A 25,088-nucleotide genomic window follows, 5' to 3' on the forward strand; every position below is an offset into this window, starting at 1 on the left:
TATATATTTTATTTTTAATTTTAAGTTTTTGGGGGTTATTAATAAACTAATTTTTTTCATGTATATACATTTATAAATACATAGTATATGTATAAGTTTATATATGTGTTGGGATTTTTTTTTTTGGTTTTTAAATAAACTAAATAATTTAAATATTTACATTAAAAAATGAATTTAAATTAATAAAATATCATTAACACAATAATATCTTTTATATTTTTTAGGATTTTTTTTAATTTGTTTTTAACTTTTAAATAATTCTAAGCATTGCTCTCACATTGTTAGGTTATTTTTTTTTGTTTGTTCCTTTAATTTATATTATGTGTTTCAGGATTGAGGGGAGGATTGAGTGGCAAATGGAATTTATTTTGTTCCTTTTTTATATTTTGTTGTTTTTATTTATTTTTTTAATAATACTTAAAACAAAGGTGATTTTATTCTGGATTTTAATCATCCCACGTTGGAAACTCTGTTTCATCCACAAACATACTAAATGTTCCCGAATTACCAGCGGTCTGACCAATTCCCGGATTTCTTGCACTTGTTGTATTGTGTGTATTGGTTGCTGCTGGATTTGGTTTAGAGTTCTTTTGCGGTTTTGTGGAATAGTTTGTTGATTGTTCTGGAAGAGAAAAATAATAATAAAAAAAATTAATAAACATTTCAAATATTTGATAAATAGTTTTTCTGTAACAATTTTATATTATATCAGGTTTACATTGTACCGAATTTCGTTAACCCAAATGGTTTAAATTGCCAATTCCATTGTATATATGTCAAATAAATCCTCATAAAGTAGGTTAACCCGGTAAAAAGTTCTAATGTACAAGGAGTTTTACCGGGTTAACCCACTTCATGAGGATTTATTTGACATATATACAATGAAATTGACGATTTAAACACACTGGGTTTACGAAATCCGGTATAATGTAAACATACTATTAAAATCAAAATATATTTGGATTATTTTTTCGATCTAGTTATCCCTGGCAATTAATAGTTTTTGGCTACATTTACACACCACGTCATTTGCAGAAATTATTCAACAACATATTTTTGAAGCTACCACAAGGCGTGATTTTTTTAATAAAATATTTCATAAAGCTACATAGACGGTGTGACCGCAGCTTATGCTACTTTCTGCAAAACCAGTCAAAACCAGTCAAAAATTAGTACAAAACCAGTGTTGCATTTTATAAGTACTGTGATTTAAATCATGCTTTAAGAAAAATTGTGATCTAATACTAAATTATCTAATCTAATACTTTTAATTAATTTCCAAACAAAATTGCAATTCACAATATTGTACAAACAGTTGATCTTACATATTACACGGGAAGATCAGCTGCTTCTCAAGTTTTCAGTCACATTAAGCGGTGTACACACTATCACTTTTTGAATGACACTCAGTCTAAATTTTGCTGCTTTGATAGAGTGGTCTCTCATGTTCGTTATTCATCAGGCAACCACGAAAATATTCAGGGTTTTTGGATAGTCAGTAATCAATAAAAAAGTTGTTGGCATTTTTTTGTTCTGTCAATATTGAAGAGTTTGTAGTTTTGTGGGTGAAGGAATAATGGTTGAGTACATGGTACAATTATAAAAGGTAACAGCAAGTCCCATCTGATTTGATTCCAACGTAATACTAGTGTCAATATGAATTTGACAACTTATGTCTTTAAAAATCACCCAACAGGAAAATTGGGAACGCATACAATTTGTAATTGTTCTTTATTAAATGTGCTCCCGTATTCAACTTACTCAATCTGCCTGCTGGGAAAGTTTGAGGAAGCAAATCTTTCTTCAAGGAACAACTCGCTATTCCCTGCATTTTCATATGTGTTACACATATATATGGCAATGGCTCAATTATAGGAAAGATGTGGAAGCGATAGAAATATAAATTTGAAAGATTTTCATTCATGTTTTTCAATTTTTATTTTGAGGATTCGAAAATATTTCATTTTCAAAATAAAAATAATTTGATGATAATTTGTTTGTTTGTTTACATTTTTCTGTCAAATGAGTTGACACTAGTAGAACTTACAACAACAAATTTCCATGTGGTTGTTGTATCGTTGTTTGTACAACAACACTTGCTGTTACCTTCTATTATTATACCATGGGTTGAGTATAAAAATTGCAAAATTTGTAAGATACGCAATTTTTTTAGGTCCCGGAACGGAAAATATTTTTATTATAGATCTGTTCCCGTTCTTTCAAAAAAGGAAAGACTTGATGCCAAGAAACAGACTACACAAACCTGAAACTAACACATAAAATAGAAAAAAACTTACTACTTGTCTATATTCTTTATTTGTTTGTCAACACTTGGTTCTTTAATTCATTTTTAGCAAAGAAAATAATGAAATATGTGTGTGGGCAAACGTTGACGATTTTATTTCGATCTAGTTATCCCTGACAATTACTAGAATTAAGGTAGAATTAGTTAAGACTAATCAAGATCTATTAATAAGGTCACCCAGCTAGCGAAAGTCAGCTGTTTTTCTTAAGTCTAATGTCAAAAATATGGCTTTTCTTTACATTTTCGTAATGAAAGGCAATTCACAATAATGGATTTTGACAGCAAACTTTAGTGGCATTTGATATCCAGCTGGTCTCCTTGTCCAACCTTATTTATAGGCCTTGGACATAACCATAAAGCAATATCAATCAGCTGATTGAACCAAACCTATGAAAATCAATGTATTCGATTAATAGTTATATAACAGTCGAATACATTGATTTCCATAGGTTTGGTTCGATCATCTGATTGACATTAATAAGATAATCCAGGGAGACCAGCTGAATTTCAGCTGCCTGGCAAGTTTGCTGTCAAAATACATTATTGTGAATCGAATTCCATTATGAATGAATTCCATTTGGAATAGATCTTGGTCTTATGGCTTTATGGTTATGTCATAACTTCTACTTTTTTACTTTTACTACGTAAAATTTGTTTTCTCACAAAATATGAGCAAAGAACGCAATTTTTGTTTTTATGATACGTTTACATTTAACCGTATTTCGTTAACCCAGTGGGTTTCAATTGTCAATTCCTTTGCATATATGTCAAATAAATTCTCATAAAGTAGGTTAAGTTTGGCTGCGATTTTTGCTAGTTATTGGCGTAAAAGGAACGTTTTTCTAGCACAAATTGCAAAAGTAGTACAATATTATACTATATCGCAGGATGGGGAAGACAACCTATAATTCCCTGCGTGTGAAATTGTTTTAACTTGTTTACACGAAATTCATTCAATGTTTTTTTTATAAAACGTGAAATTTAGATAGTCTAGTATCATCGTAAACGGTGTAATGTATGGTGATAGTGTGGAGGTTAGGTCTTTCTTTGTTTTATAGGGATCTATAGACACATTCTTATATATGTTTTTATTTTACTTTGACAACATTCAGTTTTCAAAATTTAAATAGAAAAACTTGTGGAAAAAATTTCTAGTTTATTTATATTTATTAATATATAATATTAATTTAATATTAAGTATATAAGTTTTAACAACCATATTCACATCTGGAGAGCGATGTGCAACTTAAGAAAATATAAATTTTGAAATTGTTGAAAATATGAAATTGAAACCCACTGGGTTAACGAAATCCGGTTAAATGTAAACGTACTATAACCCGCCAACACTACTATATATATGTTTATTTTATTACTTACTTGTTGTATTTTTTGTATTTGTTGTTGCTGTTGTATTATCTTTACTGGCCCATACTGGTTCATGATTTTGGTTCATAAAGGAAGGTTGATCCCATACGGCTTTCTCTTCAACATTGGTATTTTTACTCTGTAATATTAGAACAAAAAAATAATAATTATAATTTAGAATCAAAACATTATACTTTATTTACAATAAATGTTAGTTAATAAAATGTGTGATTTGAATTGTCGATTTCGAGGTAGGTATGTCAAATACATGACATATTTTTTACGAAACTGATGTAAGCACGACCTTATGCAACATTAAAAATCAATGAGAAAAATGGACTTAAAGTGCCTTTAGATTTACGAAATCCACTGCATTTGTGACAGAATTTATGTGACGTGTACGCTATGAAATGGACGTTTGAAATCGTGTGGATTTAGTAGCCTAAACGAGAATTTAGACTATGAAATTCTTTCGATCTCAAATGTCAATTCCAAGGCCTACTAATAAAGTCGACCCAAGAAGATCAGCTGCAAATCAAAATGCATTTTTGTGATAGGATTTCCATTAAGAAAAAAACAGCTGTTTTCCCTTCCAGGCTGACCTTAGTATCAATTCCATAGCGTATACGTCAAATATAATCCACTGCATTTGTGACAGCATTTTCTTGACGTATTGACGTTTGAAATCGTGTGAATTTAGTAGTCTATGCGCAATCTTAGACTATGAAATCCACTCGATCTCAAATGTCAAATACAAGGCGTTAAAAAAACGCCCAGGAAGATCAGCTTCTGTCAAAATGCATTATTTCGATTAGATTTCAATTAGGGGAAAACAGCTGTTTTTCCCTTTTGTCCGACCTTTTTAATAGGCCATGGCCAAGATCTATTAATAAGGTCACCCAGCTAGCGAAAGTCAGCTGTTTATTCTCAAGTCTAATGTCAAAAATGTTGATTTTTTTTTACGTTTTCAAAACGGAAGTCAATTCACAATAATGAATTTTGACAGCAAATTTGAGAGGTAGCTGATATTCAGCTGGTCTCCCCGGATGACCTTCTTAATATACCATGGCGGTGGCCAATTCCATGGCACAATATATAGGTAGCCCATTTAGCGCAGCTGATGCCTCGATTAACTGTCAAAGTGAGATTAACTGTATGACAGCAAACTTGATAGGTAGCTAATATTCAGTTGGTTTCTCTGTTTTACCTTATTAATAGACCTTGGCCATGGTCAATTTCACGACACAATAAATAGGTACTCCATCCATAATGTACGTAATTTCTACTTGAATACGTTGTATAATGTTGCCAACCATATGAAATATAAAGAAACATTTGACAGATGTTCGATACAAAAACAAGAGTTTTTGTTTTGATACATCAACTTATTATTGCATCATGATCAATTTTTTCGTATACGTCAATTAAATTCTATTCACAAAATCCGGTCCAGATTTTATTTGACATATAAGCTATGGGTACTGCCCATGGCACAATAGATAGGAAGTTCATTTAGCGCAGCTGATACCTGTGTGGATTTTTTACCGGAATTCGTTGTGCAATGTTGCCAACCATATGAAATATTATAAGGAAAAATTTGACAGATGGTCGAGACAAAAACAAAGGTTTTTCTTTCATAAAATACCTTCTTTAGCTATTTGAGATCTTTAAATGACTGCTTTCATAAAATACCTTCTTTAGCACTAGGGCGTATTTACATAGAATGCATTTTACGATAAATCATTATTTAACTTGTCATTTCAATTCTTTATTGTGAAAGCGTAAAAAACGTCAAATATTTTGACAATACACTTAAGAGGCGAAACAGCTGTTTCCTGGTTGACCTTTTTATTAGGTCATGGTCAATTCCAAATATATTCCATTCACAAAACCGGGTACAGATTTTATGTTACACTTTTTATAAGCTACGGTACTGTCATTTGAGATGGAGTAAATTTCGTAAATCTAAACGTACTTTAATTGACTGCTTTCATAAAACACTTAGTGCTATACAGGGCGTATGTACACAGAAAGGCATTTTACGATAAATCATAATTTTACTTGTCATTTCAAGTTTGCTGTCAAAAAATAATATTGTGAAAGCGTAAAAACGCCCAAATTTTTAACATTTTACCTAAGTGTGAAAAACAGCTGTTTCTTGGGTAACTTTTTTAGTAGGTCATAGTCAATTCCATATCGTATATGTCAAGTAAATTCTAAACAGAAAATCCAGGCCAGATTATTTTTGACATATAAGTTATAGTATGTATTGCCATTTTGAGTTTGAATAGACAATATGTAGCACTAGGGCGTATTTACACCGGCTCTGTTTTATTTTAAAGTATCATCATTTAAATTGCCATACTTACATAATCTTTATCCACCCGCAATTCCATTTCATCGCTTGGCTGCTCCAAACTACTGTGTGTAATGCCATAATAGAAATATACCACCAAGCCCAGGGTCATCCAAATGGTAAATCTAACTAAGGTTAAGATGCTTAACTTAAATATTAAATAGATATTGACGGCAACGGCAATTGCCGGAATAAATGGAAGTCCAGGTGTGAGGAACGCAAGTGCATATCTAAAAAGAGAGACAGAGAGAATTGCAAAAACACACACAGAGAGAAGAGAGAGAGAAAGAGATAGAAAGGAAGAAAAAGAATAGCAGTTGAAGAAAAAAAAACAACAACAGTTTGTGATTAGTGATATTTGCTGGATGATTCCCAAAAAATAGTTATTGGGAATTAAACAATTTTGCATTGACAGGATAATCCGTTTAGTTTACCTATTCTGTGGTTGTCTCGAGATAATTAATAATATCACAAATATGCCGATAATTAAAATGAAATAAATGAATGCTGCGAAACCACCGGACCAGCCAATGGCCGCAAACAGATCCAAGAAGAATATGAGACCGAACATGAGGCCAACAAGCTTGGTCACATACATGCCTGCATGTTGTTGGAGGGGGTGCGCACACAAAAAATTTCGAATTTTGAAAACACAAAAACAAAATTTAGTTTTACTTTAGAGAATTTGTCACTTTTTGGTAATAATATAAAAAATACAATAAGATTCTTTGGACCAACTTACCACTTTCCGTGGTGGCTTGTCCAGGATTTATCCATGGGAAGAAACCCGGACACAGGTACGAATATTCATGGATTTTGCGTGAGACAAAATTCAGGCCCATTGTATCAAAGGCATTGGCTTGACCCGTCGGCCCTGTGGGTGCTCCATGTACAGCGCCATAGAATTTATTTTCCGAACGATCGGATACCAAAAATTGATCATCACGACCCATAAAACCATCGGGACTTTCATCAATGAAAGAATCATCCGAGTCAGACATGCCACGTGTTACACGTTTGATGGTTAGCTTATTGGATTCCATAACTTCGGCGGTAGTGGCTCGAGGATCACCGGTAGCTCCCGTGGTAATGGGTGTTCGCAGTTGGGCCGGCAGCAGTTCAATCAGAGATGTACTATGTGGCTGATAGCGTAATATTAAAACACAGGTGGATACCAAAGTGTAGGCCAGCAATGTGCCAATGGACATCATTTCGACAAGGATTTCCAGGCGTACAGATAGGGCCACCAGGGCTGCAGCAATACCGCTGCCAATTGTGGCCAAACCGGGAACATTGGTGCGTTGCCACAACTGGGAAAGTTGTCTGGGGGAAAGTGAGAGGGAAATTATTATTTTCTGTAGGGAGTGGAAAAAAATCTCTTTGACCCACCTAAATATCAAACCATCCTGGGCCATGGCATAAATCACCCTTGGCATGGGAAACATGGAACCAAACATGGCCACCGACAGTCCCGCAGTGGCACCAATTGCCACAATTGCCCTACACTTGGGTGCATTAACATATGTCCACATTTGTACCAAAGCAGCACCGGTATTGATGTGATCATAGGGCACAACCAGCGTCAGAACCAAACTCACGGTCACATAGGCCAACAGGACAATGACCAATGAACCCAATATTGCTTTTGGTATACTTTTCTGGGGATTGTGGGCCTCCTCGCCCGTTGTGGCGATTATATCGAAACCAATAAATGCATAAAAACATGTGGCAGCACCGGAAAATACCTGGAAAGGGAAAGAGGAGGAATTTAAATCTATTTTTATAATTTTATGGAAAAAATCAAAACCTACCCCACTCCACCCGTATGGCAAAAATCCCTGATGCTCCGTCCATGTACTGGAATCCACATAGAAAAGGCCAGCGGTCATAACAAATACCCAGGTGGCCAAATTAATGGCATTTAAGGTATGATTGAATATCACTGATTTACTGGCGCCCAACGCTAATACCACAGTCATCATTAGCGTTATGCCAAAGGCTATAAAATCCGGGGGTTTACCTTTAAAAAAATTAAAAAAGAAAACTTTATTTTGGAAGATTTTACTTCGCTAATCAGGATTTGAGATTTTCAGGCCAGGAAATAGGGAATTTTTTGAAAGTTAGATTAAAGAAAATATGCCGATTTATAATATTAGCACCTTAATCTAGAACTCATTCTCCTCACTTTTTTTTTTTTGAATTGAAAATTATTTCCCTTTGAGTTTTTTTTTTTTAATTTCAAAATACTCACCAAATATGGTACCCACTGTATCACTAATTGTGCTTGATATAGCACCACCAGTAAGTGAATCAAAACTGGAGCTTAACGCACATGCACAGGCACTTGTTCCTGTAAAAAACCATAATAATTTTCATTGGAAACGTTTTCAAAATGGTTAACCCCTTTAATATTTAATTGGGCCTCGAAGTACTGTAAGTGCTTAGGCGTTACCACTCACCTATTAAATATTCCAATATCATATTCCAACCAATAACAAATGCAACAAATTCACCAACAGCAACATATGAATACATATACGCCGAACCGGATGTATGCGGCACACGTACACCAAATTCAGCATAACAGGCGCCTTTAAACGAAAAAATAGAGTGGGGAAAAATAAAAATATTAAAAATATGTAAAATTAGTAAATTGTGTGAATTTAAAGTTTCCTAGATCCATAAAATTGAATATTGGTTTTAAAACTTCTAAAAGAATCTACAACTTCTTTAGAGACTACAACATCTAAATACTCCTCAACTTCTGAATAGAATTCTGATACATACGAGAGCAGTTCGGAAAGTTCTTAGCCTAGCACAAAAAGCGTGGTATAAACAGAAAAAAGTTAAGTGTTTTGGAAACTTCCACCTCTGCTATGAACACATGTTTGTTTCGAATTGGCAACTCTTTCATATAGAAACAGGTGTTCAAAAAAGACGCATCCGACATTTTTTTTACAATGAAATCACGCATTTCTAATTTTTCCATTGTAAAAAATTGCGGATGCTTCTTTTTTGAACACCTATTGCCAGATCGAAACAAACATGTGTTCATAACAGAGATGGAAGTTCTAAAACACTTAACGTCATTTGCATCACAGAAACATGGCGCAAAATGTCCGACAACTAAATATGTCTACAAGTATACTTGGTTTTCAGATCATATCAGAGAATGCCGCGGTAGAATCTTAACACTAAAATATTATTAAAATTTCTTGATAATATATAATTTTAAGTGATTATTTATACTCTTTCGAGTCGACCTTGATAATCTAAGTTTTGCAATGAAAAGGAAAGCCAGGAGAAGAACCTACGCACCCACCATTATGCGACGCGTTTCGCCGTTGGTTAAGCGGCTCATCAGGCATATTGGGCTATGTGGCTTTACAAATGTCATACGTTGATACCTTGTATTAATTCCGCCCTGATGCGAAACTCAAATTTGTCAAAGTTCGACATTTGTCTTCATTCTAGGAACAGTCCTTTTCAAAGCAGATTTTTGTTGTAGCGATGGATAATTAATCCACACACTTACAATTGCTTCCATGGTATACACATGTTTTTGCGCAATCGTTTTGGAAGTGTGTTGATGGCTCAGAACGTTAAGTGGTCTTGGCAACATTTGTGTTGCTCCGAGTCCGACTCGACTCGAAAGAGTATAAATAATCACTTAAAATTACTTTCAAATGATAACTGCCCTTACAAGGCAAAATTTAAATAACAAAAGATAATATATAATATTAAAATGCCTTAGTATTAAATGCCTTGAAGATTAATAGTACGTTTACATTGTACCATATTTAGTTAACCCAGTGGTTTTCAATTGCCAATTCCGTTGCCTATTTGTCAAAATAATCCTCACAAAGTAGGTTAACCCTGCAAAAAATTATAATATAAATGCTGTTTAAATTTAGCACAGTTTAAGACCAAAGAATAAAAAGAAGGCGAGAAGAAAACATCGAACTTTCTGTTATTATTGTCAAACGTTTTTCTCATGGTTGGCAACATTGCAAACATTGAATTCATGTAGAAACTAGGCATTTTGACAGTACCTATTTATTGTGTCATGTTAGGTACTACTTAACCCTTTCAGTGTTTTTTCGAATATATTCGACATTTAAAAGTACTCTCTTTCTTTGCGATTTTTCGATTATCCTATGTACCGTTACTATCGATGTTTTTATTTTTGCTGAAAGACAGGCGAAACAGGCCGAGTGTTAAAATGACAGTTGTTAGTTTTTATAAACTATGTCCCTTTATATGATTTTAAATGCAAAATTTTAGATTTTTATTCCAAACAAAAATTTTTATTGACACTGAAAGGGTTAATCTAATCCAAGATGCAATAATAATGTGATGAATTAAAACAGAAACATATATTTTTATTCGACCATCTGTCAAATTTTATCTAGTAATATTTCTCATGGTTGGCAACATTGTACGTCGAATTTAAGTAGAAACCATGGTTTAATAATAAGGTGATGTATCAAAACAAAAACCTTTGCCTCGACTATCTTTCAAATTTTCCTAATAATATTTCACATGGTTGCCAACATTACCCATCGAATTCAAGTTGAAATTACCCACATTGACAATTATTTGAGTCATTAGCTGCTCTAAATGGACTACCTATTTTTTGTACCAATAATAAGGTGATGTATCAAAAGAAAATCCTTTGCCTCGACTATCTGTTAAATTTTCCTTATAATATTTCACATGGTTGCCAACATTACCCATCGAATTCAAGTAGAAATTACCCACTTTGACAGTTATTCGAGTCATCAGCTGTTCTGAATGGACTACCTATATTATGTACCTACCTATATTATATAACCGTATAGTCAGCTGCTCTAAATGGATTATCCATGATGCTATAATAAAATGATGTAGCAAAACAAAAACATTCGTTTTTGTCTCGACCTTCTGTCAATTTTTGTTTATAATATTGCACATGACTGGCAACATTGCCCATCTGATTCAAGTAGAAACCGACAAGCATGTGCGTTCGATCGGTGTGAAGCTCCTAGCCCACACACGTCAAACGGATCCACTAAACTTCATTTATATATTTATTTTTGAAGCGTGAAGATGGACCGCGATAGTGATGACGAAAAAAAAAACGAAATATTTTTATTTTATATAAATGTATTAAATATTATTTATTTGTCACACAGTAGAATATGTGTAAAAACATCAAAAAATCTTCCAAATACATATGTATTGCATTTGTCCACTGATCCGCACTCCACGAAATTTCTCAACAAATGAGAAAATATCCACACACCAGGCCACAGACGTCAAACATGTGCGCGTCGCACAACGAAAAATTAAAAAATTTTAATTTCTTTCGATCGGTGTGCTTCGATTCACACCGATCGAACGCACATGTTTGACGTGTGTGGGCCGCTTTAATTTGATAATCAGCTGAGTTAATGGGGTACCTATTTATTGTGTCATGCAGTGGTGTATGTATATGTCAAAAACAAACAGCTGACTCGACTCAAAGTACGTGTAGACGTTTAAGACGAATTCTAGAATCATGTTAATAGAGTTGAAGATTCAAATCGTATATGATAGCTGTTCATAACTTCGAAATTAGGCACTTATATTATACGAATTTTGAATTTTTGAATTTGGGGGACCCCCCCCATTCTCGATTTTTTATTTTTACGATTTTAAATGGGCTGGTAAATGAATACCAATGCTTGTTTAGATTTGTAACTTTGCACATATATATTTGAAGATTTAAAAAGGAAGAAAAATAATTTACAAAAAATTTTTGTTGTTGTTTTGTTGTTGTTTTTTGTGATCAAAGAAAAGTCCTTATTTTTGATGGCGGGCATGATAACTCCTCACTGGAACATCGGAATCCGAAAATTCCAACGGTGTTAGAAAGAGTACATGTCTGGCTCTCGTATGAACTAGGATTATTGACTTCGCACAACAATTAACAAAATGGCGGAACTTTGAAATTTTTTTTGGAAAATCGCCTATTTTTGACCACAAACTTGGTTAAAAGGTAAGGAAGATCTTCACCGATTGGCTTTATCCTAGTTCATACGAGAGCTATACACTCCCAGAGAAACGTGTCAAAATTTGGGACCGATTGGATTATTAGTTTTTGAGTTATCGTGCCCGCCATTCGTTTTGAGAAAAACGCGTTTAAAGTTTGAGAGGCCCTTTAGCCGTCACTTGATGCTGACACAATAAATCGGCTATATCTTCAAGAGTTCTTCAGATTTTCACTTAATTCTAGGGACATTCTAGAATTAGAGTAGATTCGAATTAAATCCAAAAATTTTTTTGACACCGAGAATGGGGGGGTCCCCTTAAAATAAATGGTCTATAAATAGTTCCATTCCAGATCCTTAAAGAATCTACTAATTTTACAAGTTTTGCAACTTTTTACTCGAAAACCGTTCCTGAACCCACAAAACAAAACATTGACCCAAATTTAAGAGAGCACAATACAAAATGGCGTTCTCTTTGTAATCTTTTTACTCGAGAAATTTGGCCGAGTAAAAATGGTAATGGTTCTGATTGGCTGTTATGTTGATTTTGAAGTATTGCCATCTAATTTTGACATATATACTAGATTTGCGTTCCTGAACTTTTCAAATTATTTTGTACTCTGAGAGCAATTTTGAAATGTTTCCCTTTTACTAGATTTACTATTAAAAAAGTACTGGAACAGACCAAATGTTTCACCATATGTGGCTTTAAAAGTATTAAACTCCTTGTACATTAGAACTTTTTACCGGGTTAACCTACATTATGAGGATTTATTTGACATATATGCAAAGGAAATGACAATTGAAACCCACTGGGTTAACGAAATCCGGTTAAATGTAAATGTACTGTTATACTCAAAATTCTAATAGGATTCATATCCATTAGGTCAAAACTTTGCCTTCTAATTGGACTCTTTTTCTAAATGAAGGTACAAAATCATCCTTAAAAGCTTGTTTAGTCTATTAAATCCACTCGATTTCAAATGTCAATTCCATAGCGTATACTTCACCTTAATCTCGTTCACAAATCAAGAGGATTATATTTGACGCATACGATATGGAATTGGCATTTGAGATCGTGTGGATTTTGTAAATCTAAACGTACTTTAAAACAATTTTTTTAGATCGATGTAAAAATGTCTAGCTTTTTAGACTAGTATATGGTCTGTCAACTATATAAAGTTGACAGTCAGCTGTTATTTGCATGCTTTATTTTGCATTCTCATTTCAATGGTTTTATAATTTCTGTGGCAATTTTTTCATTCAATATTTAATTCATAATTCTAATAAGAATTGTTCACCATTAGGAGAAAGAAAATATAGAAACATAACGCGTGTTCAGACTTTACTTTCTAAATCGATGAATGAAATCCCAGCTGTTTTGACCAGTATTAAAACGAATTAAAGGCGATAGTCAGATGTTATTTGTTTATGTATACATACTCATTTCATAATGGTTTCATGATTTTAGTGACAATTTTTCAGTCAATATTTTCATAATTCTAATAGGAATTGCTGTTCGCTTGCTAAAAAAAATGTGACCATTTTTCAATCGATGTATAAAATCATAGCTGTTTAGACCAGTATTTAGACGGTATACAATTGCTAGTCAGCTGTTATTTGTTTATTTATATATAGAGATTTCATGATGGTTTCATAATTCATTTTGCAGTCAATATTTTCCTAGGCCTATTAAATCGATTCGATTTCTAATTCGAGCTATTTTGAGTACTACTGAAACATTATAAAGTTTAACAGTCAGCTGTTATTTTGATATTGATATCATAATGGTTTCCCTATTGCAAAACAATTTATAAGAATATAGTTATTTTAAATACATGGCATAATTATTTTATGTATGTCGACTGGCAAATTTTAAATCAATGTATAAACAAAATATATTTTCTAAAGCTGAACATTGCTCTCAAGATTTAACCATGGTTGTTACATCTTATTTTTTTAAGTTTTAGAGTCAGGGAACTTCAAAATATTTATAAATATAAATTATTTAGCAATTTTTGCCACTGAACACATGATATGCGTACATTTCAAAGGAAGATATTTTCATTTAAATTTTGAAAGCTGAATACTGTCAAAGGCAAATTTATGAAAAAACACAGCTCGATTTAGGAATTAAATCGAGATGTACATTATTACGACAATAGGTTATAGTCTAAACGTGTCTATATGTAAATAAACACATGATTTCAATAAATTACCTTGATTATGTGTCAAATAAATACAGCGTTACTTTTACCTAATCAGCTGATTACAAATATTGATTATACGTCAAACTAATGACGCAATTAAACACATTGTTCAGATGACAATGTGTAAAGCTAAGGTCACACTACGCAAATATTTGACTCAAATGTCTATTTTTTGTTTGCTCAAAAAAATGTCAAATTTGCACACTCTTGATTTTGTGTTCACATTACACTCAAATATTTGAGATGTGCATTCTAAATAGTACAATATATCATACCCCTACGGAATCCGCTTATATTTCATAAACGAGAATCTAGCCCAAAGGGCCTAGAAATTAGATCCCATTTGATAATAAAATTCGGATTGTACCAAATGGGGCGGGACCTTTGTATGGATAATATGTCAAAACTCCATGTTTGTCTAGACCATATGTCGAGATTTGAAAATTGTATGTAACGAGATAATTTACCATCTGAGATCCCGAAATACAAAATAAAGGTTTTTACTTAATATAAATCCCAAATGCAAACCACGGCTACATCGCTTGAAAATATGTTTAAAACCTACAACAGATCGAAAACCGGGCTTTGTCATTATATCGCAGCTACATATATACAAATGTTGACCTATGTTGAACATTGCGAGGCGGTGTCTTCCCCAAAAAGAATTCGAAATGCCAATATTAAGCTTATTCGGTTTGAAAGCGCACCTAGGGCCTGAAATTATGTTTTTCACTAATAAAAATGCCATATTTGATTGGATAAAGTGTCAAAAATGTTCTGTTTTCAAACAAAATGACGAAATTCCAACAATATAAACGCCAACACAATGAATTCATCAGCTGTTATTTTCCATTGTTTGCCCGTACAAAAATATTGTAAGAGCAAATAAATGTTTGCCCAAAAATAAGGCAAATATTTGCTAGTCGGCGTTCACGTTGGGGGCACTTTACGCAAACTTTTGTTTACTGTCAAATAATTTTGTTTGCCAAAAATCAGCTGTTTTTGTGTTTGCCATTGAAAATATTTTGTGGTCATATTATGGCAAAGAAACATTTGACACTTATCGTCAAATATTTGCCTAGTGTGACCCTACCTTAAGACGTTTACATTTATCGCGTTTTATCAAAAGTTTTTTTTTTTTAAATAATAACATTGATTGTCAATTCTCTTGATAATATGTCAAATAAATTAAATCACGTAATTTAGGTGTGTTGTTTATATTAAGATTTAATTTATAAATAAATTATAAATATTATTTTACAATAACAAGGATATATTCCTTTACAATTATAAAGTATTTTTTCCCTGCTCGTCTAAAAAAGTACCAACTTTTTTTTATAGATTTCGAAACAAATGTAAAATAAACAAATCATGACAACTTGCTGTTTATAAAATAAAAAAATATATATAAAACCAAAATTAGAATAGCTTACCTGAAAATATACTAGCTATTGCTGCAATAACAAAACTAATTACCACACCAGGACCGGCTATATTCTTGGCCACCATACCGGCAACTAAATACATGCCAGTGCCGCAACAGGAACCAATGCCCAACGATGTGAGATCCAGTGTATTTAGGCATTTCTGAAAGAAAGGGGGAGAGAGGAAGGGGAATAAATAAGTTGTTTAATATATGTGTTTGTATGTGTTTAATGAACAGGGGTTCCAATCTCAATTTGCATTCAACCACTGGCGATTAGCTAAATGTCCCTTGGTAAATCAATGGAGTCGTTGAAAACCCAGTGGGAAGCTAAATGGTCGTTATGTGTTTGTGTGGGACTTTAATGTATAGGGAGCACTAGTTCGATTTTAGGAAAGGAAGTGGGAGAAGAAAAAACGATAGGAGGAAAAAGGGAAAGTTTAAATCATGATGCAATAATAAGGTGATGTATCAAAGCCTTTGTTTTTGTCCCGATTATCTTTCAAATTTTTCCATATAATATTTCAAATGGTTGGCAACACTGCCCAACGAAATCAAATAGAAATTACCCACTTTGACAGTTAATTAAGACATCAGCTGCGCTAAATGGACTACCTATTCATTGTGCCATGGTTTAAATAAAGGACATAAATTGAGACCTCATATAAATTAAGGCGAGTATACACTACCAGTTTGGGCATTTAAGCTTTTTTTATTGATTACTAATGTTGGCGTACCGATACCGAGATGCAGTGAAACCTCAAAAATAAAGAAAAGAAAAACGAAAGATAGTTTAGTAAATTTTTTCAATCTTTATTGTAAAGTTGATGGGTTTCGTGAGAAACAAGACTTTACCTTAGCGTGCGTTACCAACGATAGCGAGAATGTATGTTTAATCAACGAGAGTTAGAAATCAAGTGATGTTGCGATGGGCAAGAAAGCTACAGCAAGGCCGTGATCAACAACTACGACTACAGCATTGGAAAGCGCCTCTTTGCATCCGAACTAAGCGAATGTGGCTTCCAGGAGATATAGTAGAAGAGAGCGAACTCTCCCCTGCAATCTGAACTAGGCGAATGAGGCTTCTGGAAGATATGCAGAGAAGATTTCCTCATTGGGCTCCGTAGAGCGGTCAATTAAAGTTGTTAATTGTAATGCTGTAGAAGGGAAAACAATATATCGTACATATACATTGCCGTAAGCAATGTATCGAACTTATACAACTAATTCGGAGAAGGATTGTGATGGCCAACAGATGGTACTATGGTCTGAGTAAGCAACTCAAAAGAAAGGCCACCTTCCGCCAGATCCAACTCACACTCTACAAGACGCTGATGCTACCCGTGATATTATATGGATCTGAAGCATAGGTCCTTACGCAAGCAGATGAGGCAGCTCTTGGAGTGTTTGAGAGAAACATTATCCGAAAGATCTATAGGCCGATCTGCGTTGAATGAACCATGAGCTATACCAGCTATTCTAGGACATCGGCATTGTTAGACGTATTGATATGCAGCGACTACGTTGGCTAGGTCCTTTTGTGAGAATGGATGAAGATGCCCCAGCCCAAAAGTTATATAAAAGCGAACCAGCTGATGGCTCACGCAGAAGAGGAAGGTCACGAATAAGATGGAAAGATCAAGTGGAAGACAACATTGCCGAAACTGGAAAACCTGCGCAAAAGTACCGACGCGCCTAGAATTTTTTTTAAGCTCGGCTTATGAAGCGAAAGTTCTGCACAACCCAGCTAAGTAAGTAAGTATTTGTCCAATTACCGTGGATTCTTGATGAATGATGGAAATTTGAAAATTTGGGTCGAACTGTCATTCAAAATTGATAGTGTGTAACCCGCTTAAGGGATATGATTTCCAATTTATAGTACATTTACATTGTTCGGGATTTAGTAAGTCGATTGCATACATCATAATGGTGATGTATCAAAGTGTATACATAAGGTGATGTATCAAAACAAAAACACATGTTTTTTATCCGATGATCTGTCAGTTTTTATCTAGTAATATGTTTTAGGGTCGGCAACATTGCACTTTGACAGTTAATCGGTTAGTCAGCTGAGCTAAATGGAGTACCTATTTATTGTGTCAGGGCATATATGTCAAACAAATCATCATAGAGGAGATATACCCGATAAAATGTTATAATGTAGGTTACTATAGTTCGATTTTAAGGCAGGAGTTGGTAAAAGAAAACAAAAAAACCAATGAAAGGAAGTAAAATGTTATAATCATGGCTCAATAAATAGAGTCCATTTAGCGCAGGTGATGTCTCGATTAATTGTCAAAGTGCGTAATTTGAATTCGATGTGCAATGTTGCCAACCATGTGAAATATTATAAGGAAAAATTTGACAGATGGTTGAGAAAGTTTTTTTGTTTTGATACATCACCGTACGATGACCTGTTTAAACGCCATAAAATGGAATAATGTAGGGATGACTAGTTTCATGTTATAAGCCAGTGGTTTCGGTTTGGATTGTCACTTTAATTCCTTGTTTCAGTTTTATCAACTTCATACAATACTTCCTGTATCGCAATGGGTTTTAATTTCCCTCAATACTTACTGTTAATTTTGGTTTTGATGGTTGTGTTGTCCCGTCCTGCAATTGTTTAACATCTTTGGTACGTATTAATTTTGGCAGCAGCGTTGATGTTGAAACTCCGGGTGGCAAGGGAACTTTGAATTTGACCTGAAAATATAAAAAAATAATCAAGAACAAATAGATTTATTAGTAAACAGTGGGTGAAAGAGGTATGTGTGAACACATCGTAATAAATAAATATAAACATTTACAACTGTGTATATATGTATACAATAAAATATCGACATTCTGTGGGAGGTCTTATATAGCTATTATTATGATGGAAATCATGTATGTCACAACCCCGCAAAAAGGCGTAACATTTTTATACAAAATATTACATATGCGTACATTTGTTTATACAGTACATATTTGCAAATTGTCAATGGTATTGTTGATGTGCCAATAAATTGTCATTTATTTGTTTATACAGTATTTAAAAATTATCAATGATAACATTCCCATAAATTATCATTTAAATATCAAACATTGAAAACAATGATATGTTTCACATTAATTAAAAAAAAATGTTGATTTTAATTGACACATATGCAATAATATTGACATTTGAAATGTCACATTTTAATACAAAAATAAATTCCATGTAAACAGAGTATAAATTTTGTATTAATTCCTAAATGACAAACGATTTTTAAGTAGGTTTGATTAAAAAGGCAGCCCATAATTGACAGGTTGACAGGAACAGATACATGATACAATAAATAGGTACTCCATTTAGCACAGCTGACTATTCGAATAACTGTCAAAGGGAATAATTTCTACTTGAATTCGAGGACAAAAAAAACAGATGTTTTTGTTTTGATACATCGCATTATTGCATCATGATAAAATGCTATCGATTTCAGTCAATTTGTCCGGTAGCACAAGAAACAATCCTCGTCCCCGATATATGGAATGCTGCAGTTACGGTGAAATGCTTAAGATCGTGGCACAATAAATAGGTAGTCCATTTAGTGCAGGTGACGATTCATTTAACTGTCAAATTGACTAATTTCTACTTGAATTCGACGTGCAATGTTGCCAACCATGAGAAATATTACTAGATACAATTTGACAGATGGTCGAATTAAAAAACAGATGTTTTAGTTTTGATAAGTCACCTTATTATTGTATCATGTGTACGTTGAACTTCCCAAATAGCTGTTCTGATAATAGCGAATATGATCCCCATAGATCTCATGGTGGAAAGCGATGGATATACTCTAAGGGCAGAAATTATGAGAAAATGACAAACAAAATGGGAAATAGCAGGGAAGACAGACCGCAAAGATGTGGGAAGATGGACGTGCAGGAGAACCCTATTGCATAGCTTCTATCAGAAATGGGAACGATGGGTAGACCCAGAAGAGCAGAAACCACGGGTATTTTGGAGAGAGAGAGAGAGAGAGAGAGATGCTTCAAACTTTCCTGAAAACGATGGGTAGAAACTATAATGGGAAAACGAAAGAAATGTTGTGGGAATATGGACGAGTATGAAACACATAGACGCCGATTATTAATAATTAAACATGGTCTATTAGATATACCTCGACATACATTTTGAGGACAAGGTGTTTAAAAAGCTATCAATAAATGTAAAGGTTCCTTGATGTATTATAAAAAAAGTTCTGAAAAAAATGATGTGGACAGATAAAAAACTGCGGTCTTTCTATGTCAGCTATAAAGATGAAGGCTGAAAAAAGGAGGCCACAGCTAAATTTCGGGTTAACTCCCTCTATTATGATTTATTTGACACATATATTCAATGGAATTGATTTATTAATTTCAAATGGAGAACAATATGTAGAAGCTATTGGCCTATCGGCATGACCTAAAAGAATAAGCAGTAAAGCAGACATCAGTAGTAGATTCTACGATCAATCTGCTAAAAATTACAACGGAAGAAGTGAATTCGCATTTTACGGATATAAAGTGCAAAATGAGAATATCAGTGCCACAATTAACGAGAAGTATTTCGTTTATAGGGAATCTATTTTGTTCTTTATAATTACAAAGGAGATACGCGAGCGTATAACAGAATGTGACGAGTTGCAAATCATTGATGTATTGCTGGACGTCAATAATGATCAAGTACTCCCTGTGCTCCTTAGCCACAGTCAATTGCAGCCAAAGATAAAGCAGATTCGCAATTCGCTGCCCAAGAAGTATGTTTTAAACGGTAAAAGTACTGGAACTGAACTGAAGGAGGTCCTGCCCTTAACGAAAGGCCATGGAATGTTTGTGGGTAATCAGTTGGTGAACAACTTGAAAATAGCTCTTTTAAATCTTTTTTACAGTGTAATTCCAATCCAGCACGACTATGATAGCGAGGATAAAGACGCCGTATATATTGTGGTCAATTTTAAATTAAACTCGTTCCACGAGGGCAAATGTACATTAGACGAGGAAATTGTGTGCGAGGAGAATCATCCACGGAGAGATGCTTCTCTGAGGCCATCCAGTTAAAATGTATCAATGATGAGAACAACCCATATTTTATGCAGCTAAGACTCTAAGAAGAAAACTGGTTGTTCAAGATATTTGCTAACACAATAACAGCTCATATGAAATGTTCGGACAAGCAGCAAACATTATTGGAGGTTCCACAGCAAGGCATTTTACATCGAGAATCTGATTTTACGGCGATGATAGATAAGATAGTATTGAAAGACCTGAGTCCAACGGAAACAGAGAGCATAAAATCACTGGGAAATGTACTGGTAAATCATCATGAAGAGATCAACTAACTAAAGAAGGTCGTAGATAACTTAAAGAAGGAAAAGACATTTTACATCGAGAACCACACTGTACAGCGAGGATAGATAGGATAACATGGAAATACCTGAGTCCAACGGAAACATAAAGTATAAAACCACTAGGAAATGTACTGGCCAATCATCATGAAGAGATCAACTAACTAAAGAGGGTCGTATATAACTTAAAGAAGGAAAACATAAAATTAAGAGGTTTGGAATTCCACAGCAAGGCATTTTACAATAAGAAACAGACTGTACGGCGAGGATAGGTAAGACAACACTGAAAGACCTGAGTCCAACGGAAACAGAGAGCATAAAACCACTAAGAAATGCACTGGGCAATCATCGTGAACAGATCAAGAAGGTCGTGGATAACATAAAGAATTAACATAGAATTAAGAGACTTGAAATTCCATTTTTTGTCTGGCTAATACGGCTTCAGACCTGGCAAATACACCATTGACCAGATTTTCACACTGCGTCAAATTCTGGAAAATACCCAAGAAAAACGCATCGACACATTTCACCTATTCGTCGATTATAAAACCGCATTCGACAGCTCTATCCCTTTAAAGGTGCCTGCGTTCGTCATGCCCGCAAAATTAATACGGATATGCAGCGTTACTTTAAATAGTACAAAGTCAACAGTTAAAGTCGGAAAAGACTTCTCGGAGCACTTTAATTCCGACCGATGATTCTGACAAGATAACAGTTTGTCGTGTGACCTTTTTAACATCCTGCTGGGAATACGAGAGGCAGCGTTACTTTAAATGGCACAAAGTCAGCAGATAAAGTCGGAAAATACCTCTCGAAGCACTTTAATTCCGAACGAAGATTCTGACAAGGTAACAGCTTGTCGTGTGACCTTTTTAACATCCTGCTGGAAATACGAGATGGAAAGATGAACAGAAATGACACGCTGTACACCAAACAACACATGTTACACGCCTACGCTGATGACATCGACATAATGAGTCGAATATTGCGAGCGGTAACAGCCACCTTTGAACAAATTGAGGAGTAGTCTGCCAAAGTGGGACTGACAGTAAACGGCGAGAAGACCAAGCTGACCTCCAGTAATTTCGGACCAATTGTGGAACATTAAAAATCAGATTCGAGGTAGTCAAAGATGTTATATACCTTGGTACCGCCATAAGCAAATAATATCATCAGTTTTGAAATTCGGAGGAGAATAGTGTTGGTCAACCGATGCTACTGTGGTCTAAGTAACCAGTTTAGAAACAAGGCCACTTTCCACCAGACCAAACTCACACTCTACAAGACGCTGATATTTCCCGTGCTGTTGCATGGATCTGAAGCAGGGGTCGAACATTGCGAGCTGGTCGAAAAGCCACCTTTGAACAAATTGATAATTAGTCTGCCAAAGTGGGACTGACAGTAAATGGCGAGAAAACCAAGCTGATGGTATCAACGCACAAGACGTCCAGTAGACTCGGACCAACTGTGGAACTTTAAAACTACAACTTCAAGGTAGTGAACGATTTTATATGCCTCGGTACCGCCATAAATAAAACTAATGACATCCGGAGGAGAATAGTGTTGGCAAACAGATGCTACTATGGTCTGAGTAAGCAATTCAAGAACAAGGCCAACTCACGCCAAACTCACTTTCTACAAGACGCTAATATTACCCGTGCTGTTGTATGGATCTGAAGCATGGGTAGTTGCGCAAGAAGATGAGGCAGCTCTTGGAGTGTTTGAGAGAAACATTCGCTGAAAGATCTATGCGCCGATCTGAGTTGATGGTGAATATCGCCGTCGAATGAACCATGAGCTATATTATCTATTCTCGGACATCGGCATTGTCAGACTATCGAGTTATACGTTGGCTAGGTTAGGTACGCAAAAGACCGATGCGCCTGGAAATCTATTATAAGGCCGGCTTATGGAACAAACGTTCTGTAATAAGCCAGCTAAGTAAGTAAGTAAGGAAGCACAGCACGGAACTTTACATCTAGAATCAGACTGTACAGCGAGGATAAATACGATTACATTGAAAGACCTGAGTCCAATGGAAAAAGAGAGCATAAAACCACTTGAAAATGTACTGGTTAATCATTGTAAAGAGATCAACCAACTAAAGATGGTCGTGGATAACTCAAAGAAGGAAAACATAGAATTAAGAGGCTTGGAATTCCACAGCAAGGCATTTTACATCTAGAACCAGACTGTACGGCGAGGTTAGATAAGATAACATTGAAAGACCTGAGTCCAACGGAAACAGAGAGCATAAAATCACTAGGAAATGTACTGGGCAATCAACATGAAGAGATCAACCAACTAAAGATGGTCGGGGATAACTTAAAGAAGGAAAACATAGAATTAAGAGGCTTGGAATTCCACAGCAAGGCATTTTACATCTAGAGCCAGACTGTAAGGTGAGGATAGATAAGATGACATTGAAAGAGCTGAGTTTAACGGAAAAAGAGAGCATAAAACCACTAGGAAATGTACTGGTCAATCATCATGAAGAGATCAACCAACTAAAGAAGGTCGTAGCTAACTTATAGAAGGAAAACATAGAATTAAGAGGCTTGAAATTCCACAGCAAGGCATTTTACATCTAGAACCAGACTGTACGACGAGGATAGATAAGGTAACATTGTAAGAACTGAGTCCAACGATAAAAGAGAGCATAAAATCGTGTTTAGACTACTAAATCCACTCGATTCTAAAATGTCAATTTCAATTGACATTTGAGATCAAGTGGATTTCGTAAATCTAAACGACCTCCTAAGGTGTGTTTTATAAAATTAATTTACATAAATTTTGCTTGATGGAACATGCACTTATTTTCTCTATTTTCTTCCGTAAGTCTCAATTTCTCCAACCGTTCATTTAAATTCGTTTCCAACTGACCTACCGCCTTAATAAACCTCTCAAATAACTGTTGCTTTAAATTCCTGTTTCTGACAGCTTTATTGTTTTCGATGTGATGCCTGTCAATGGCACCGTCAAAGATGATGACATGCCTAAGATTGTGATAGCAATTATGATTTTTCATTTCCTTCCCATTTCACTTTTCACAAGTTTCCCATTGTTTTCCGCACATTCTTCTTCTTTACGCATTCTAAGCATTGTTCCCTTTATAGAAAATCATTGGACTTAAGTGTTTGACGGAGGTCTTCCTTCCCTTTAAAAGATATCGGCAGCTTCTGCTGTTCATCTGGAGGTATTGATTTGTTTTTTTTTTTGGGTTTCCCTTTTCTGTAGGCCTTCCATGATTTTTTGTTTTCCTGTTCCACGTAGTTAATATTGGAGTGTCAGTTATGCCATAATAATGATGATGATGATGGGGTACTTGTTGCAAATATCAATTTACAGAATACACAATGCTAGTGGATGTATTTCGTCGTGCCAGCCATAATATCATCTCCCACGCAGCAGAAGGAATTTTCATCTTGTTCCTCTGCTTCTTCGTCTGCTTTTCATTTTGTGTGGTGCGTGGGTTTTTCTAGTTATGTGTGTTCTGACTAGTAGATCTACATATATTGATGATTTCAATTAATTTTCAAGCACTTATTCACTCACTCATTCGCCGTTCATTCACTTGTTCGCCCCCCCTATTCACTTGGTGAATAGGGCTCACGAGTTTCCTCACAGCTGCCTGATTGCTTTTGCGAAACGATTAAGCATCTCTATTGAATGCCATAAAAGTTAGCTCCAAACAAACAATTGGCCATGAGTATTCCAAGTGCCAGGAGAGTATTGATTCTATTCATAATATTGCCTGCTGCTGCTTGTTGTTGTTTGCTTTTTTTTTTGTTCTAATATTATTTTTCCAATGTTGATTTATTTATTTATTTGAATGATTGATCATTTAAGTTGAAATGTTTGCGATTTATTTTTTCTTCTTAGAAATAGGGGGAAATAAATGGGGATATAGAAAAAGAGAAGCCAAAACGGGGGATAGGAGGAAAATCAAGGATATTAATATTAAGGCCATTAGCATTTCCTTTGAATTGGAATTCCGATTAAAATTCAACCTGACAGTAAATAGTAGAAAAAATATTCTTCCACATTATCATGATAAAACTACTGTCTAA

The 25,088-nt window shown here is 34.6% G+C and overlaps 1 protein-coding gene across 1 annotated transcript in view; it reads right to left on the minus strand.

Annotated features, from left to right (window-relative positions):
- The window catches only part of LOC133324468 (cationic amino acid transporter 2), a 102,147-nt gene that overhangs the window by 13,145 nt on the left and 63,914 nt on the right, over positions 1–25,088 (minus strand). The window contains exons 2-12 of the mRNA XM_061533302.1: positions 18,248–18,373; positions 15,681–15,834; positions 8,486–8,617; positions 8,278–8,376; positions 7,838–8,046; positions 7,416–7,771; positions 6,769–7,349; positions 6,461–6,626; positions 6,040–6,256; positions 3,711–3,809; positions 509–622 (exon numbers count right to left, since the gene is read on the minus strand). Of these exons, the coding sequence (XP_061389286.1) occupies positions 509–622; positions 3,711–3,809; positions 6,040–6,256; positions 6,461–6,626; positions 6,769–7,349; positions 7,416–7,771; positions 7,838–8,046; positions 8,278–8,376; positions 8,486–8,617; positions 15,681–15,834; positions 18,248–18,373 (2,253 nt within the window). The remainder of the gene's footprint in view (positions 1–508; positions 623–3,710; positions 3,810–6,039; positions 6,257–6,460; positions 6,627–6,768; positions 7,350–7,415; positions 7,772–7,837; positions 8,047–8,277; positions 8,377–8,485; positions 8,618–15,680; positions 15,835–18,247; positions 18,374–25,088) is intronic.

The sequence above is a fragment of the Musca vetustissima genome, unplaced genomic scaffold, assembly GCF_032173495.1.
Source record: "Musca vetustissima isolate MV318-11 ecotype Yass unplaced genomic scaffold, APGP_CSIRO_Mvet_v1 utg17733, whole genome shotgun sequence".
Lineage (NCBI taxonomy): Eukaryota > Metazoa > Arthropoda > Insecta > Diptera > Muscidae > Musca > Musca vetustissima.